This window comes from Hemicordylus capensis, chromosome 4, assembly GCF_027244095.1.
Source record: "Hemicordylus capensis ecotype Gifberg chromosome 4, rHemCap1.1.pri, whole genome shotgun sequence".
NCBI lineage: Eukaryota > Metazoa > Chordata > Lepidosauria > Squamata > Cordylidae > Hemicordylus > Hemicordylus capensis.
In genome coordinates, this window is record NC_069660.1 from 151,683,632 (window position 1) to 151,701,333 (window position 17,702).

General features: G+C 42.7%; 2 protein-coding genes across 8 annotated transcripts in view; one reads left to right on the forward strand and one right to left on the reverse strand.

Annotated features, from left to right (window-relative positions):
* RGL1 (ral guanine nucleotide dissociation stimulator like 1) overlaps window positions 1–17,702 on the reverse strand; it is a 190,225-nt gene that overhangs the window by 171,137 nt on the left and 1,386 nt on the right. The window lies entirely within an intron of this gene.
* On the forward strand, window positions 10,391–11,591 carry APOBEC4 (apolipoprotein B mRNA editing enzyme catalytic polypeptide like 4). Its single transcript, XM_053245833.1, has one exon. The coding sequence runs from the start codon at window positions 10,391–10,393 to the stop codon at window positions 11,471–11,473; it is 1,083 nt and encodes a 360-aa protein (XP_053101808.1). The 3' UTR covers window positions 11,474–11,591.

A 17,702-nucleotide genomic window follows, 5' to 3' on the forward strand; every position in this document is an offset into this window, starting at 1 on the left:
ATTAGCCTATCATTTAATGCAATCGTTCGTTCATTCTCACTAACCCCCTCCTCCGCCCCATGACATTTGGCTATAAAAATAAACCACAAAGCAGATTCTTCTTTTTAAAATGTGGAGATTTCTGAGTGGCATGGAGCCTACTTAATCCAGGACCCAAGATGAGTTAAGGGAGCCCTTGGTAGCTCACTGCAATTTATTTACCCCTATCTGGACATGCTCAACATAGCCACCATCATCCACACCTTAGTAAAATCCAGGTTAGATTACTGTAATGCACTCTACACTTAAAAAAGCACTCTAAAACTACAAGTCCAGAACATGACAGCCACACTTTTGACTGATATTTGACACTTTGAACATACTGTTCCAGTGCTTAAAGATTTTACCCTGGTTCCCAGTTTGCTTCTTCTGGTCATAATTCAAGCCCAAAATGGCGTTGGACCAGGGTATTTGAAGGGCCATCTTTCCCCATATTAAACTGCTCATATGCTGCTCTTGTCAACAGAGGCTTTGCTCAGGTGCCCCGCTGACAAAAGTGAAGCAAACAGCAAGCAGAATCAGCCTTTTCAGGGGCAGAGCTCAGACTCTGAACTCCTTCGCTAGAGATGCTCCCAAAATCACAATTCTAGTAATACCAGACCAACCAAAATGACACAAAAAAAACTTTCAGGTTCTTCAATCTTAATCAGGTTGGATGTTATGTAAAGCAAACAAAAAAGAGGGAGGTAGTAGGGCATAATGTAACAGCACTAGAAGTCTGTTCCTCTCTTACCACTCTTCCTATCTAACATTTCACCTTTCCAAACTCTGCCTTTTATACTCTAAAACTACTCCCCCACCCCCCTCCTCTAAAGTAGCCAATCAGAAGGACAGCTATTTCATTCTGGGTTCTGCTTCCTGGGTTAATCATTTCATCTCAGGCTACAACTGATTTCCTGGGCTAATCTTTTGACCTTAGGCTGTCATTTTAAAGCATATAATATAACCATAAAGGAGTGCAAAATGGGTCCTTCACAGTTGCCAGTTCATTAGTTAACAATTAAAATAATTATTTGTTAGTTGCCTTGAATACAAGAAGGTGGAACAGTGACAGATAAGTTCTATAAAATAAATAAATAAATTTTAAAGAGCGGAGATTTGCTGAGGATGCTTTTATTAGATTGATTCATCACTATATTTTGCAACAATGCATCCCATTTATACAAATATCTCTGCTCTTTTCATTCCAATATAAATAAATGAATTTATCTATTATGACAGAATATCTCAAAATTGTAAAACAGATCCAGTTAATTTTCATGACAGCTATGCAATGCTAATTTGTACTATCTTTTATTGCAAAGTCAGTCGTGTTTTGCATTTTTACATGTTGAATTGTCTTGAAAATGGTTCCACAAATGTTCAGATTCACTGGGTTCTTAAAGGAAAAGGAAAAACACCCACACAATAGACTGGAAACTAGGCTATGGCACATCACTGCAAATCCCAAAGATAACAGAATCTCACTCATGTTGACTAACATTTTAAGGATATTATTTAAATTGGCTCCAAGCATCCCAGGGCTCTGATCCTAACAGCCATGTGCTAATCTGGGATGACATAGGATACCCCATACAGTACCAGAAAATAGTCTCAACAGGAAACAAGATAGAAGGTGTGTAACAACAGAGTCGTGGAGGGAGTAGCAAGAGGAGACTCATTAGTAGAAGAAATGGAGGAGCAGCTACAACCACCCCTTTCTACTATCTGGATGTTGTCAATTTCCCAAACTCTGATGGGTGTTGCATTCCAAAAGCTGGAGAGTGATTTCTAGCCATCAGGAAAGCAACTCCTGTCATTATCTTCCATTGATGAAAGATCAGTTAATTATCCTGGGCTATTAGCAACCTTTCAGACTAACCAAGAATGGTATTCCAGCATCTTTAACAATATAAATAAAGAGCACATCCTAAAATGACTTTAGCATTGCAAACTCTCCCACACAGACAAAATCAAGTGTAAAGAGCTTTGCACTGTACAATTTATGACCCCTTGTTGTTCCAAGAACAAGCGTACTATTACATCTGGCCTGAAAGAAGGACATTGACAAATTATGTAGCAAATTACCAGTGATTCCAGCAATAACAATATTCTATTGTCTTACAGTCCCCACAGTAAATGTAAGTGGAGTCTAGTAAAAAGCCTGTAACTTAATTTCAAATAAATAAGCAAGCCACTAGTACATGACTATTTTCTTGCAATGCAAGTGTCAACTCTATGGAATTCCAATGTTTATAGTCCTAAGATATAACTACTTATGAATACTGTCAATCAGCATTACAAAGAAAAAGCAAATGTGTAAATTGTGTACAACATGGAGCTAGACCAGAGGTTCTTAAACTGTGATCCAGAGACCACCATGATGAAAATAACAGAATAAAATGCTGACAGAAAATGCAGAAGTTTCTTTCCATATTTCACCATATGCCCCCTTGCTTTCAGCAGTGCAAACAGCTGCAATGGAGATGTCAAAGAAAACCCCAGTTGTTTACATTGCATCCTGAATATGAGCTTCACCGGGTTGCAGTCATGAAGCCAAATGTAACAGTTGACGATGTTTTTAATTTAATTTTATTTATGGGAGTATGCAATTCCATAAATGTAACACAACTATAAAATGCACTAGTGGGCTCACACCAGTCGATTGGGCAGTGAGAGACTAGGCATCATATCAAGGAGAAGGAACTGACTGACCTGAGCTTTGCTGAACCACAGAGTCCAGTGGCAGTGGCAGGAGCCAGGAGGGGAAACTGCAGCCATCCAACTCAAGGACTCATGATCTGAGAAGCTATCAGGGTCCCTGCTAACGCTATATAAGCATTCTGCTTGGCTTGGCTACCCATTCTGTGCAACCGCCTGGAGCCTCTGGAGTCAAGTGGGGTGTGTGTGTGTGTGATTTTTATTTTATTTATATATATATATATATATATATATATATATATATATATATATATATATATATATATAACACACAAACACTTGTCCTCCCCTTGTTTGCCTGCTCTGAAATCTGACCAACAATCCATCCTCGGCCATGTCATACACCTCTGGCACTTTGATTTCTGTTTGCTCACTCTAGAACCTGACCATCAGTCTGTCTTTGATCATACCCCCACTTCTAGGTTTTTGGATCCTCGTTTGTGCATACTGGAACCTGAAACCTGGCTTGTTTGGCAATGCTGTTCACCGCAAACCCTGCTGGATCCTGACAACAACAAAGCTCAGCACTGACAGTTCCTAATACAGCAGGACTTGACAATTACTAGGCGCCAGCTCACCATGGTGTCTGGAAATTTAAGCATGGTGTCTGAGCCAGACAATGGAAGGATGTGACTGGTGTTCAGTGGACTAGCCCTTCAATGTACAAATTGCTCTGGGGCAAACTGCACATTATGTGGGAGTTTGAGGATTGAAATTCTGCATGGTTTTTAGGTTACTAGGGAGGAAAGCTTATAAGATAACCATGGATATGTGTGACCAGTCATGTGCCCCCTCTTTTTTTCTGTTTAGTCTAATAGAAATCAAATGTACATTACATGGAAGAGAGTCCTAAGGGATCCTGAGAGCAATGTTCCTTCTACCAGGGATTCCCAGATGTTGCTGACTACAACTCCCAGAATCCCCCGCTGCAATGGCTTTTGCTTGGGGATTCTGGGAGTTGTAGTCAACAACATCTGGGGATCCCTGTTAGAAGGGACACTGCCTGAGAGGGGCATTTTTATTTCAGTCTAAATTCATTCTAACTCCAATTATTAGCACCACCCATATAGAACTCTTACAATACCTACCAAATCATTTACAGTACACAAGCTGGGATCTGAGAAAATCCTAATGGAGTACTTTTATTTCATTCCAACATCTTGAAGTAAGATGGTTGCGAGGCAAATTATTAGCACTACACTCAAAAATCATGTATTTACAGTCTGATACAAACAAAATATACAGTCCATGAAAGAGTGTTCTTGGGCATCCCAATGGGAATCCCCTAGAAACAAGATGGCAGCCATTCATATTATTAGCACCATGCCTTTATAACTCATGCATTTATAGTCTGACACAAAGCAAACTTATAATATATCTGAGGTGGTCCAAGGGTATTATGATGGGGATAGTTTTAAGATTCACCAAGTTGAAAGAAGAACATTTGTTCCATTAATTCTATCTTTAAAAAAAAAAAAAAAAAACACCAGCAGGGGGCCTTGATTTTGACTGAGATGACAGTGCAGGGAGGGTGTTTGGAGAAAACTTATGGACATATATTTTGTATATCAAGTTTTCTCCTCCATGCTGGTGGGGGGCATGTATTTAAGCAGGGATTGGTGCAGGGCAAAGGCTTAGAGCTCTGCCTCATGGCCGTGATCAGAATTGGGAGCCCACAGCTGTTTTTAGCCTACTTTCCAGTAGGGTTATGAGATCACTTAGCATTTCATATTTCCATCCGTGTGTCCCCCCTATCAACTTTGCAACGCCTGGATCAATATGAACCAAATCAGGTAGAGTTGTAGGGACACCTCAACAGCATAGTTTATTATGATGATGTCATCCACCCCAATTCAAGAAGGCAGATGCATAAACTTTTGAGGTGCAAACAAGCTAACTTGTGAACTGCCTAACCGATTTGAACCAAATTTGCTACAGCTGTAGGGGCACATGGGAAAACCTCAATTGCATAGTTTATGATCATATCATTCACCCCGATTTGAAAAAAATGAGACGCAGTTGTAGTGAATGACACACAGGGACACCTCAGTGGTGTAGTTTGTGATGATGTCATCCACTCCAATTCAAGATGGTGGATGCATAAATATTTGAGGTGCAAGTGGGCTAACTTGTGAACCACCTAACTGATTTGAACCAAATTTGCTACAGCTGTAGGGGCACATAGGAAAACCTGCTGACTGGGCAAAGAGGCACCTTTTAATGTGGTGATTCTCTTTATTTACCAGTGGGAGTAACTGGCCCTATCCACCCCCAGCACAGTACCCCCTGTGATTGTTGCTGGTGTCTGTCTTATGTTTCTTTTAGATTATGAGCCCTTTGGGGGCAGGGATCCATCTTATTTATTTATTATTTTTCTATGTAAACCACCCTGAGGCATTTTTGGAAGAGCAGTATAGAAATTGAATTATTATTATTATTATTATTATTATTATTATTATTATTATTATTATTAATAGCAGCAAAATTTGTGATGTCATCTACCCCAATCCAAGATGGCGGACATGAAAACATTTGAGGCACAAGTGGGCTAACCTGTGGATTGTCTAATCGATTTGAACCAAATGAGGTACAGTTGTAGTGAGTGACACACAGGGACACCTCAGTGGTGTAGTTTGTGATGATGCCATCTACCCCATTTCAAGATGGTGGACACGAACATTTGAGGCACAAAAGATCTAACTTGTGGACCTCGATCTGAACCAAATTTAGTCCTGTTGTAGAGGTAGTGGAAGGAAAGTAGGCAGATTAGTTCTTACTAGAATAACCTGTATGGTATTGGAACTCCTCACTTGTTTCCCCCCGTAACAGAATTCTCATGTAATGTGCAGTTTGGCCCTCAATTCACTGCTAAGGCTGGCAGAAAAGGAGACACACACACACACCACCACCTCATATGAAATACATAAATAAAATGCACATGGTTTGGCCCCAAGTTACACATCTAGTTTGGCCCCAAGTTAGTCTGTAGCAGGTACTGCAGACACTCTTGATATTTACCCAACTGCCCAGAATCTTCCTGGCCTGGGGACAACAGAAATCAAATCCGATGACTCTGTGTGATACGAAATTCCCAGATTTGCTGAACTACCTCAGTAGTGCATGAGCCAGGTCCACAAATGTTGACCATTAGTACAATCTCAGGGGACAAATGCTCATAGTGATTTTTGGCAATGTCTACCCCTTTAGAGATGAAAAATAAGTGATAGCATTGTTTCACTTACAGCTTTCTCTGTGTTATTACCCCTTCTTTATCCCCACCTACAAATGATTAGGGTAAAATTGCAGTCATGTTTGCATAGAGGAAAGGGTTAGGGTAACAATGAACAAATTATTATTCTCTTTCCATGGAGTAATCTTAGGAGGATATTCCTGTCGACTGTCATTTCCATTCCTTTGACAACATTAATAAAATGTGATAGTATAATAAAATGTCTGTTTAGAACTTTAAAAGGTTTTAAAAACACCACTGCAAATTTGGCTTCTGCAGGCCCAATGGTTAGGACAATAAAAGCATGATAACAAAGTATTGCAACGCTACAACCTATTTTCCATCTTCAGGGGTGTAGACCTTAAAAAAAAAATCAAAACAAGCATTCGCCCCCTCCATATGGTTGCGACCACCCAATTTGGCTCATGTACTAAGAGTGGGCAACTTGTTGCTGAGGGATGCCACCAGGTTATTCCTCTGCTCCACCAGACTACCAATTTTCCACTTGCCTGCTTACTTACTTTCTATGTGTTTGCAGGTACTTATCCACCCTTAGTTCCGAGCACTTAAAAGATAGTACATATAAACTAGTGTACAACTAGAGAGTGGTAATGGGAAAACTCAAGCCAGTAAAAGCGCAGCACCTTGGAGCCAAACCCAACTTTTCCAAATGAAAGTAAAGGGGTGGGGGGGGGGCAGAAGCTTCTACTAACATGAGCTATATTGCCAGCAGAAACAACACCAGCATCTCCTTTCAGATGAACTTTCACCTAGTTCTATGAAAACCCTTAATCTAATTATGTTCTTTTCACTGCAACACAGTTCTTCATAAATCACATTATCCCCATTTTAAGTAATTAAACCCTAGTAGCAGGCTTATTGCATTCAAAACCGAAACACACAGTGGAAAGGCATGGTTACTGCTTCCATGGGCTCCTCCAGGCAGAAATAAAATGTGAGATCTGCAAAACTTTCATACAAGTTCCAAGCACAATCTTACTCACCATATACATGCTCATGCAGGCTTTCACACTCCTTCCCAGTAAGATCTTATCCTCTGTACATATACCAAGCAGGGACCTTGCACAACTTTCATAACACCGGCTATTGGCCAGCTGTTGCATTCTAAGAACAACCTACTACTTTTGCGGCGACTGGGGAAAGGGACGAGTTCTTCTTGGGATGCAAGAGCCGGCCAGGAAGTGGTGCTGCAAAAAATTGCATGAGGTCCCAATTGACATGTGTACAGAGGGTAAGATCATGCTGAGAAGGAGCACAGAAGCCTGTAGCAGGGTTCCTTCCAAGGAGGAAATGAAATTTGAAAAATATTTCAGGATTTCTTCCAAGGAGAAATTTCAGAGAATTGTCTCAGATGAGTTCTCCACAAAACTACAAGGTGCTGGTTGTTCCTTGCATTAAAAACATCTTCTTTTCCAGGACTATCCTTTGGTCCACAACATCATAACAACTAGAGCTGTGTGGATTCAGAACAACAATAGAAAAAGCAGACAACCGTGGTACCAAGTGCTGAAATTCAGCTTCCTAAGAAACTCAACTTTTATTTTAAACACTCAAGTTTTTAGTCTGTAGGTTCGAGCACAGGTTCGGCACTGAATTGGTTTGAATGAGTTCTGAACCGGTTCGGTGCTGTGGGGAGGGGAGTGGTGAGTGGGAGCTTTAAGAAAGAGGAGACCTGAGCAGGCACCATTAAGACATGAACAGGCACCATTTGCATGGTTACCATGCAAATGGTACCCACGCATGCATAGACACCATGTGTGTGCTGCTGGTGCCACAAGTGGGTACTTGGGATGTGTGCTGCCCCAGCAGGAAGCTGCATGGGGCGGCGGAGATCAGGTGAGGACCCACTCTGCTCTTTCTTAAAGCTCCTGCTTTACTTACATTGGACTGAAGAAAACTAACAGAAAAAAAGACAAAAAACAACCCAGAAAAGAACAAAAAAACAAAAGATTTAGAACAAATTCAAACAAAATTGTAGTGGAAAGCTAAGCTTTTTATAGGAATTTTAAAGCTGCCTCCGGAACTGTTGCTTCAGTTTTGGAAGGCCCCTGAGACTGGATGTGTTGAACACACAGAGCCTACATTAACTTTTAGTAACTCTGAACAAGTGTATTTGCTCCCAGAGCCCTTGAATTCTGAAGTGCAGCAGGCATCTGCTAGGAGCAAGGCCTCTTTGGTGACAGTGCTGACTTCGATGCACTCCCCACAGAAGCCCACTTGGCTCTTATGCTACAATCCTTCCGGCATTGTGTCAAAACCTGGGTTTTTCTTTGGGCCTTTGTGGGAGAGTGATGCTTGGCTGGTGGTTGGGTAGTGATTTGGGAGAGAGGGGATTTGTGCTTTTATTTTAGCTGCCTTTTATGGAGTTTTAGATTGTTTTTACTGTTTTTTTTTCTTATTTGCTTTGTTGTTGCTTTTGTTAGCCAGTGTTTATAATAATAGCTGAAATCCCAAAATCCTCTTAGTTGTGTTTCATAGTGCTTGACACTTTTCTTGCCCGTTTTCTTCCTTTGACATAAAGTTCCCCATTTGGGGGATAGAATATGTAGCCAGTGAAAAGCAGATCCTTCTGTTTATATTCGCCAGTTCATTTGGATTCTGCTCCCCTGTTGGCTCCATTCTTTATAGGCAGCAGGGGGTTTGATTTGATGAGGATAGGATACTGCATTCTGAAGGGCCAGAGCACAGGGTCCTTGTCAGTTTCAACTCCTGCAGGCTCACACAGCTGGCAGGCAGATATAAGACAGAGGTCACATGTATCCATGCCCACTGAAACATAACATCCTCCTATATGAGTCTCCCATTCAGAAGTTAAAACCTCTAGGAGGAGAGACTGAAAACTCTGTTGTGTTGTAAAAGAAAGATAAGCTAAATGACCTGCAATTTTTAAAAAGACATCAAACCAAGTTATCTTGAAGTACAGTCCTCACTGTCATCTTGTTTTTTTCCTTAAGAGTATCTTTATTATGCTGCCATCTTGTGGTTATTTTGGCTCATATCCTATAAAAGGAATCCCCCTTAATACACCTCATTGCTTAATATTAGAATCCTAATTTTGCCTAGGAAATATTGTTATTTTGCTTCAGCCGGGTATAAGTTTATCTTATATACAGGTTTAAGTCTGGACAAAGGTCTTATAATGTCCTCCTTTCTGCTCATTGGCTTTCCTTCTTTATTAGAGCTATGTTTTTAATCACTGGTTTTTGTATATACATGTCCATTTGCATGTATATTATACCTCGCTAATTTCTCCTTTAGAAGGGATGCAAGAAGTTATTTCTGACCTTGCAAAACCTCAGCTACTTTGCAATCACACCTCAAGGTGTTCTCTACTTCTTTTGAGACCATTTTTCCTTTAAAAAAAAACCCCAAACCTATTCTGATTTTGCAAATACATACCCATTCATGGATTTGTCTATGTTCATCCCTGCTATTTTTGCCTCCCTCCCCTTTATGATCTTGCCTATTCCTTTCCTCAGTTCTTCTTAGAGTCTTCTGCACTGTCAACATTTAGTTTGTAAGCTCATTAGGGCAAAGGCTTGTATTTTCCTCCTCATTTTATTCTGTAAAAACACCATGTACATTGATCACATTAATAATAATCAAGCTCTTAACAGGCACAAAAACTGATCCAAGCAGCCTTTGGCAACACAAACAAGGACACGTCTCTTGTTTACATCTGTGTATCCTAGCACCTGAAAGAGTCAATAAAATCACGCACCTCTCTATTCAGCTACTGAAACTGTCATATTGCAGCAATGTCAATATATAAGTGACAAACCTTCAAGACTATTTTCTAGAAACAAATTGAGGAAGAAAAATAACAGATTTTCTCTTAAAGTGAAAGATTGATGAAGATGGAAAAATGGAATTTGCAGCAGGGAAAAAAAAAATCCAACAGCTCAGAGTTGTGTCATGGGTTAACTGCTTATAAGTGCCATTCTGGTCGAGAGAGACACTGACAGTAAGTATCGCTCTATTATTCAGTCTAAAGAGACTGTGCTTCATTTCTGCAATGCAAAGCATATCTTATCTAATTTCTGGGAAGCAAGCTATGCTTTTATTGCATACTTTGTCATTTTGTGGCTAGGGCTGTGGGAACAGGAGGAAGTTTCAGGGCTATATGTTCTGTGTAGTTCAGCATTTGCATTTTTAAGAACTTGTCAGGGAAAGCAAAGCAGTCATGGGTCATTTCAAGTTGAGGAGAGGATCAGCCGGCAGGGGACTGGGGTTGGAGGCTATAAACCCTTTCCAAACAAAATTAATCCGTTTCAAATGGGCTTGAATGTGTAATATCAAAGCTTCCCAGGAACAGGGGAAAGAACTGACTAGGAATTTCCTTTTTGTTTCAGGATTGTCAAAGTAACAGGGGAAAGATTCCCAAACAGTATGGTCACAGAAATGGAAACATTCTGCCAAGAATACCTGTCACATAAAGGCACCCTGGTGAAACCCTATTACTGGCTAGCAATGAGCCCAAACTGCACTGAGTGCCCCTATCACATACAAACAGGCGAAGAAGCAAGAGTGCCTTATGTAGAATTTCACAGGGCCTTTGGCTTCCCATATGGGCCAATACATCACCAAAACAAACACCTTCTCTTTTATGAACTGAGGCACTTCTCAGGTAACTTAATGCAAAAGGGCCATGCTACAAACTGCACAGAGTACAACATTCATCCAGAATCAATGCTGTTTGGGATGGGTGGTTATCTAGACTCAGTTGTCCAAACTTGTGAGAATGCTGCCTACATAATTATTTATTCAAACTACACCCCTTGCAACGAGGCGGAACATGGCTGTATAAGCAAAATTTACAGCTTCTTGACAAAGTACCCAGACATCACACTCTGCATTTATTTCTCACAGCTGTATCACACAGAAGAGGATTTCCCAGTGTCCACGTGGAACTGTGAAGCTTTACGGAGCCTTGCTAGCATGTGGCCTCAGGTGATATTGAGCCCACTCTGTGGTGGACTTTGGCATTCTGTCCTCTACAGTTTTGTGACAACCATGCCACATGCAACTTCTTTTCATCCAGTTTTGCCTGTAAGAGCCCTGATGGACAGACAAAATGCACAACGAATTAACAACATAACAGGGAAAAAGTTTCCTTTTATGAACACCCTGCCTCAGCCAATCTATGGAAACCCAACTGCTGTGCCAAATTTGCAAAAGTACTATCTGTCTACTTCAGACACTCCACATCCAACACAAATGATGAATAGCAGATTGCCCCCACTGAGGATGCCACCACATTTAATGCCTCCCTTCAATGTTTTGCCCCCTTTTGGAAGGCAACCATTATACTCCAGACCTAAAAATGTTGTCAGACATTTAAAGATGCCAGATGAGTCATTAAGTGAAGCCAAACTTTTGCAAGTAATTCCAAATGGAAGATCTTTTCATGTGGAAAGAATTACTGAACAACTTTCAGACAGCAAGTCTGCAGCACATAAAGGCCACAGAAAGAAAAAACATTAAATTCACCTCATCTAAAAATCTAACACAGATCTGGACAATGAATTCACTTGGAACACATGGCTACAAAGGAAGCATACAATGATCTGGAAGCATTGGACCTAACTTCCATAGACAAAATGTGCAGCTTATTTTTATATGTACTATGGATATTGTGCTGACTTAGGAAGCATCAGACGCAAGCATCAGAAGAAAGATCCAAAGCCAGTCATCTCTGCTGCTGATAAAGGGGCATCAACTACCAGCAGCAAAGAAGAGAACTAATGGACATCCTTCCTTTGGTCACCCCTGTGGCCACTGGTCAGCATCAGCTATCAGGAGCAGAGAAGGGGAGCAGCTCCCAATTTTCTATCATTTTATGACACTTTGCAGCATAAAATTCTCTATAGTGACTTTTTATTGATTTGGTGTCATTGCTGTACATACTTTTGATGAGCAGGTTCAAGCTAGTTAATAAAAAGCTGGAATATAAATAGATAACCACAGACATGCTGCATTTATAGTGTGATGTTCTGTTCTCTTCCATCCTGAAAAATATCTTAAAGTCGGCCTAAACATCAGGAAAATTAATAATACTTGGCATATGTACAGCACTTTTTGAGTTTGCACTTCATGTCTTATCTTGATGTAATCCTAACAACAAAGATAAATATTATCCCCATATTGTTACAGAGGAGCTGAGGCTGAGAGGGATCAGTTTGCCCATGGCCACCTAGTGAGTTCATGGCAGAGGCAAGATTCAAACCAGATAAACTCTGATTTGCACCTCAATCTCCTAGCCAGCTCTCAGGACTCTCTATTAACCAGAGAGCTAATAAGCAATTCCATTTTGCTTTGCCTCATTTTTGGCAGATATAATTCCCAGAGGCTGTTCACTTGCGCAGCCCAAACTGGGCTTGGGCTAAAGCAGCTGAGCCCAGGCTTGGCTGTGTGTGACAACAGCTGGGATCACGTCCCATCTCGATGGTGCCTCAATTGCAAACCTGCCAGCAGAGCTAGCCTCTTAAATGAGGTTAAGGGAGTGAGTGCTCCCTTGGCCCCATTTTCTTGCTCCTGTGCAGCACTGGCTGCTTTCAGCTGTGGTTGCAGAACTGACAGGCAGGTGCCCGTCACTGGGGGTATCCCCACAATGCACAGCGCACTCAAGCAGTGATTGAGTTCCGGGGGCTGGGACGATGCATCCTGATCCCCACACCTCCGTGCTGCCAGAGGCCATCTGGGTATGCGATATGTGTGCCCAGGAAGGACTAACAGATCATCGGCAGGGAAGGTAAGTTTGAACAGCCTTTCCTGTCACCCAAGGGCTCCTAGTTTTTCAAACATATATAAGATATTCTAAAACAGACTTCCAAGTACAATATATCACAGATTAATATTGCAAAGCAGCAAATGAGGGTATAATTCTCTATATAGGTAGAGAAACTCTGCATATGCACACCTACAACATATGCAGGCATAAGCTTTTTCTACCCAGCAACAATGTTGAAAAAACTTGTTCCTGCATGTCTACAACTATATTTTAAAGATTACATTGTTTTAACATAATAGAGATATTACATATCTATAGGATCTCCCATTATATATTTATATTTAAAATATTTATACCACGCCCCTCCACTACATTACTGCTCACATTTATAAAATAGTTACAGTATATCAGACTAATAAAATTAACCAAATTAAACAACTTAAAAATCCAAGCTGAAACCACAATCAGAATTAGCTTATAATTTTTTTCAAATTAAATTCTTCCTTTATTATTTATTTAACATATTTTTATAACGCCCAAAACTTGCGTCTCTGGGTGGTTTGCAATTAAAATAATTTAAAACATCAAATCTATTAAACAATTACTATCGTTTAAACATTAAACATCATTAACATTAAAATGATTTAAAACCAACATTAAAAATTAAAACCATAAATCTCATTAAAAGCCTGGGTGAACAAATGTGTCTTAACTGCCTTTTTAAAAGTTGCCTTAGATGGGGAGGCTCTTATTTCAACAGGGAGTGCATTCCAAAGTCCAGGGGCAGCAACGGAGAAGGCCCGTCCCCGAGTAGCTACCAAACAACTTGGCAACAACTGCAGACAAACCTCTCCAGATGATCTTAAGAGGTGGGGGGGGCGCATGGTGAAGAAGACGTTCAGGTCAGGGGGTGGAGCAGGCATCCCGCAGCACCACCTTCTGAGTTGTACCCTCAAGGTAATGTTGAGGAGGTACTGTTGGTCAGTAGGAGAGCCAATCAGGATGAGGAGATTTTACCGGTTCTGGATGGGGTTGCACTCCCCTTGAAAGAGCAAGTACGCAACTTGGGCGTATTACTGGACCCGGCTCTGCTTTTGGAAGCTCAGGTGGAGGCAGTGGCCAGGGGTGCCTTTGCACGGCTTCGGCTAGCGTGCCAGCTGCGTCCCTTTCTCGAGAAGGCAGATCTGGCCACAGTTACCCATGCCTTGGTCATGTCACGGCTGGATTACTGTAACGCGCTCTACGTGGGGCTGCCCTTGAAGAATATCCGGAAACTGCAGCTAGTGCAAAATGCGGCAGCTAGGGTTTTATCTGGAGCTGCCCCGTGGGAGGCTCGGTTGTTGTGCACGCGGGACAGGGCCTTCTCTGTTGCTGCCCCCAGACTCTGGAATGCTCTCCCAGTGGCTATTCGCTCCTCGGTCTCCATCACAGATTTTAGAAAGCATGTTAAATCATGGCTTTTTACCCAGGCTTTTATTTGATTGTCTCTGCTGCTGCTGTTTGTAATCTGTATTGTGTTTATGCTTTTGTTTTAAATTTTAAATCAGATTTGTTTTATCTTTTTTAGCTTAATATTTTAATTGTGTCTTTTTTACAATCTTGTTTTTAAATTTTGCTGTAAACTGCCTTGGGATTATTTTAATGAAGGGCAGTATATAAATTTAACAATAAATAAATAAATAAAATACAAGGTAGGAGCGGAGCCATTGTATAACTGTGCTCCCAAGACCCAACCCAGAGAGACGTCCCAACCCAGAGAAATGTATCATGGTTGACAGTATCAAAAGCGGCTGAGAGGTCCAGTAGAATCAACAGGGTTACACTCCCTCTGTCTATCTCCCAGGATAGAGTTTCTGTCCCACATCCAGGTCGGAAGCCAGTCTGGAAAGGATCCAAGTAATCAGATTTATCCATGGCAGCCTGGAGCTTGCATTAATGATGCATGTCCAGAGGTGCATAGAGGCATATGGCAAAATGCACTGCATTTAGGCAAACATCTGCAGCATTGGCAAAAAACAAACAAACCAGGCAGCTCCCTCCCTCTCTGATCCATCAGCAGAGGAGGAGCTCTTACTAAAGCCCAGAAGAGTAACTGCATGTAGGAACGAGAGAGAGAATCTGTGCCCACTGGCTGTTGACAGAGCATTTTCTGTGGAGTCTACCCCCCTGAACCATTGGACACTGCCTCCCTGGGCTGGTATCACAATATTGCCTGGGCCTCCATAAATTCCCCTATCCACCCCTGCCTGCTCCTGTAACTGGGTAGAAAATGATGGCCAAAATGTCACACTGTGAAACACAGACAATCCTTAACCACCTGCACCACTGAGGGTGCCTGAAAAGAAAATGCCAGTGCTTCTGCGCAAATACCTAAACTGGGAATTTTGTTTTAAAATAAATGTATTAAGAAAGGTAATAAATACTCTGTGTTTCTTGTCCCAATATATTAATGGAGTTTCCAAAACCTATTCTGAATAAAGTGTATTATCCAGTCAGAATGCATTACACTTCCTTCCGCTTCACACACATACATGCTGTGCCTGAACCAGATATTTGAGAAATACTTTTACTAAAACGGTGTGCTCAGCTTTTGACCTTTGGAGTTGCACGGGCTTTTAAAAAATTTAATTTTGCACTTTAGTATATAAAGCTTGTTATAATCACTACGTGGAAATTTTGCTCTAGAACACTGTACTGCACATTCTTAAATCTGACATACTCTATGTTTTTACATGGCAATTGCATTTCTTGTAAGTACAAGAAATTTTGCACGCCCTTAAACTCTTGTGTAAACACCATCAGAGAGTGAGCCCTAGCTAGTAGCAGCTCTCCAACATTTATCTGTCAGTGTTTTAAGTCATATGAGGGTTATTTACACTTTCAAGTATTTGCTAATGGAAGGGCTGGAAGAGCCATACGAACAAGAAAGCACTCCCAATATCTGCTGAAACAAGAAGAGAAAGTTGCAGCTCTGCCTTTCAGTGCCTATACTAGTGTTTTCCCTCCTGATTCCACTCCTGAGTTCTCCCTTTAAAAACAGTTCACAGCAGTTCTGCTTTTGCCGACAAGCATGCATACTGGTGGCTAGAGGCTGATAAACCTGCCATATAATTATTTAACTAATAACTTTCATATAAAAAGCATATTTTCCCTTTAAAAGTACATTTTCTCATTTATGTTGATGTTATAACTTTACACAAGATCAAATTCCTAAACTAATATAGTTATTGGAATGTCAAAGCTGTACAGCAATGCTGAAAAAACTAGTTTTCAAGTAAGAGAACATTATGTAATGCAAGTGGGTACTGTTAGCTCCACAATTAGCTATAAGGTCAGTATATACCAACAACAGGTACACAGACTATGGGCTAGAAATGGAAAGAAATTGAAATTAAAGATTTCCAAAGTCAGAGCCACAGTATCTGAGTGCATTGCTCACATCTTCTATGAACTACTTTGTGGTGCCTGTTATTAAGGGAACATGAGAGAACCTTAAGTTGATGCAACACTTACATCCAGGGGTTATGTGTGGCTGCTGCTTTTAAATGATGTGCTAGGCCACAGCCTTTGGGATAGGATGGGCTGGAAATCTATGTAGACTTTTAAAAAAAATATCTGTACATTAAAAAAGAAAACCCTCATCCTCTATAATAAAGTCCCTGGGTGTGCGCCCGTGTCCTCTGGTGTCTGCGCCCGTGTCTCCTTCGGCTGTTCTGGGCATGCGCGGAGCGCATGCCCAGAACGGCCGAGGGAGATACGGCCGCAGGCACTAGGCGGCCATGTTGGGAGCGTTGGAAACGGCGGCGAAGCAGCAGCAGGAGGCGGCAGCGAATGGGGCCGATGGCGGCCGCAGCGGGGCGACAGGGCCCGATGGCGGCTGCGGTGGGGCAACGGAGGAGCGATGGCGGCGGTGGATGAGGCCTATGGCAGTGGCAGCGGGGGTGACGGGTGGTGGTTGCGGGGCTGGCCCGGCAGCGGATGGGCAGCCCGCAGTGGGCCCCGATACCGGGGCAAAAGGTGGGAATGGGGGGAGCGGTGGCTGTCCTGCAGCCGGCCGCAACGACTGACAAGCGGCAGCAGCGGCCACGGCAGGCCGCGTGGCGTGGCGGGCCCGCCGGTGGAACAGTCCGTGGAGGCCAGGAGGAGCCAGTGGGACACTGGGGTGCGACGGAACCGGGCGGCGGAACTTAACTGTTTGCCACCCGGGAGGAGGAGCGGTGGGCTGGTAAGAAGACATTTTAAAAATGCAGGGGGAGGGCAAGGGGAGAGGGAGTGGGTCAGGGGGGAGGGCAAGAGGGAGTGGGTCAGGGGGGAGGGGGAAGGGCAGGAGGGAGTGGGTCAGGGGGGAGGGGGAGGGCAAGAGGGAGTGGGTCAGGGGGGAGGGGGAAGGGCAAGAGGGAGTGGGTCAGGGGGGAGGGGGAAAGGCAAGAGGGAGTGGGTCAGGGGGGAGGGGGAAGGGCAAGAGGGAGGGGAAAGGGCAAGAGGAAGTGGGGCAGGAGGAGGGGAAGGGCAGGAGGGGGAAGGGCAAGAGGGAGTGGGGCGGGGGAAGGGAAGGGCAAGATGGAGTGGGAAGGGCAGAAGGGACTGGGGCAGGAGGCTGACAGGAGGGGGAGAGTGAGAGAGAGGGGTGGGAAAGGGCAAGAGAGTGGGGTGGGAAAGGGCAAGAGAGTGGGGCAGTACTCCCAGAAAAGGGCCCCCACTCTCGGCCAGAGGAGGCGGTGGGCCCAGCCGGGTGGAGGAGGACGCGGTGCGGCCGAGGGGGAAATAGCTGGCCCCAAAGGTCTACTAGCGCCCGTTATTTTAACGGGCTTAAAAATACAGTGGTCCCTCTACTTACGAAATTAATCCGTTCCGAATGCACATTTGTAAGTCGAAAAGTTTGTAAGTCGAAAAGCGGTTTCCCATAGGAATGCATTGGGAACGGATTAATGAGTTCCGGAGCCTAGAAAAAAGACCCAGACCCCCAGTAAGGCTTGCAAACTG

Excerpts from the sequence above, each read along its gene's own strand:
- APOBEC4 (XM_053245833.1), top strand. The coding sequence starts at position 10,391 with ATGGAAACATTCTGCCAAGAATACCTGTCACATAAAGGCACCCTGGTG.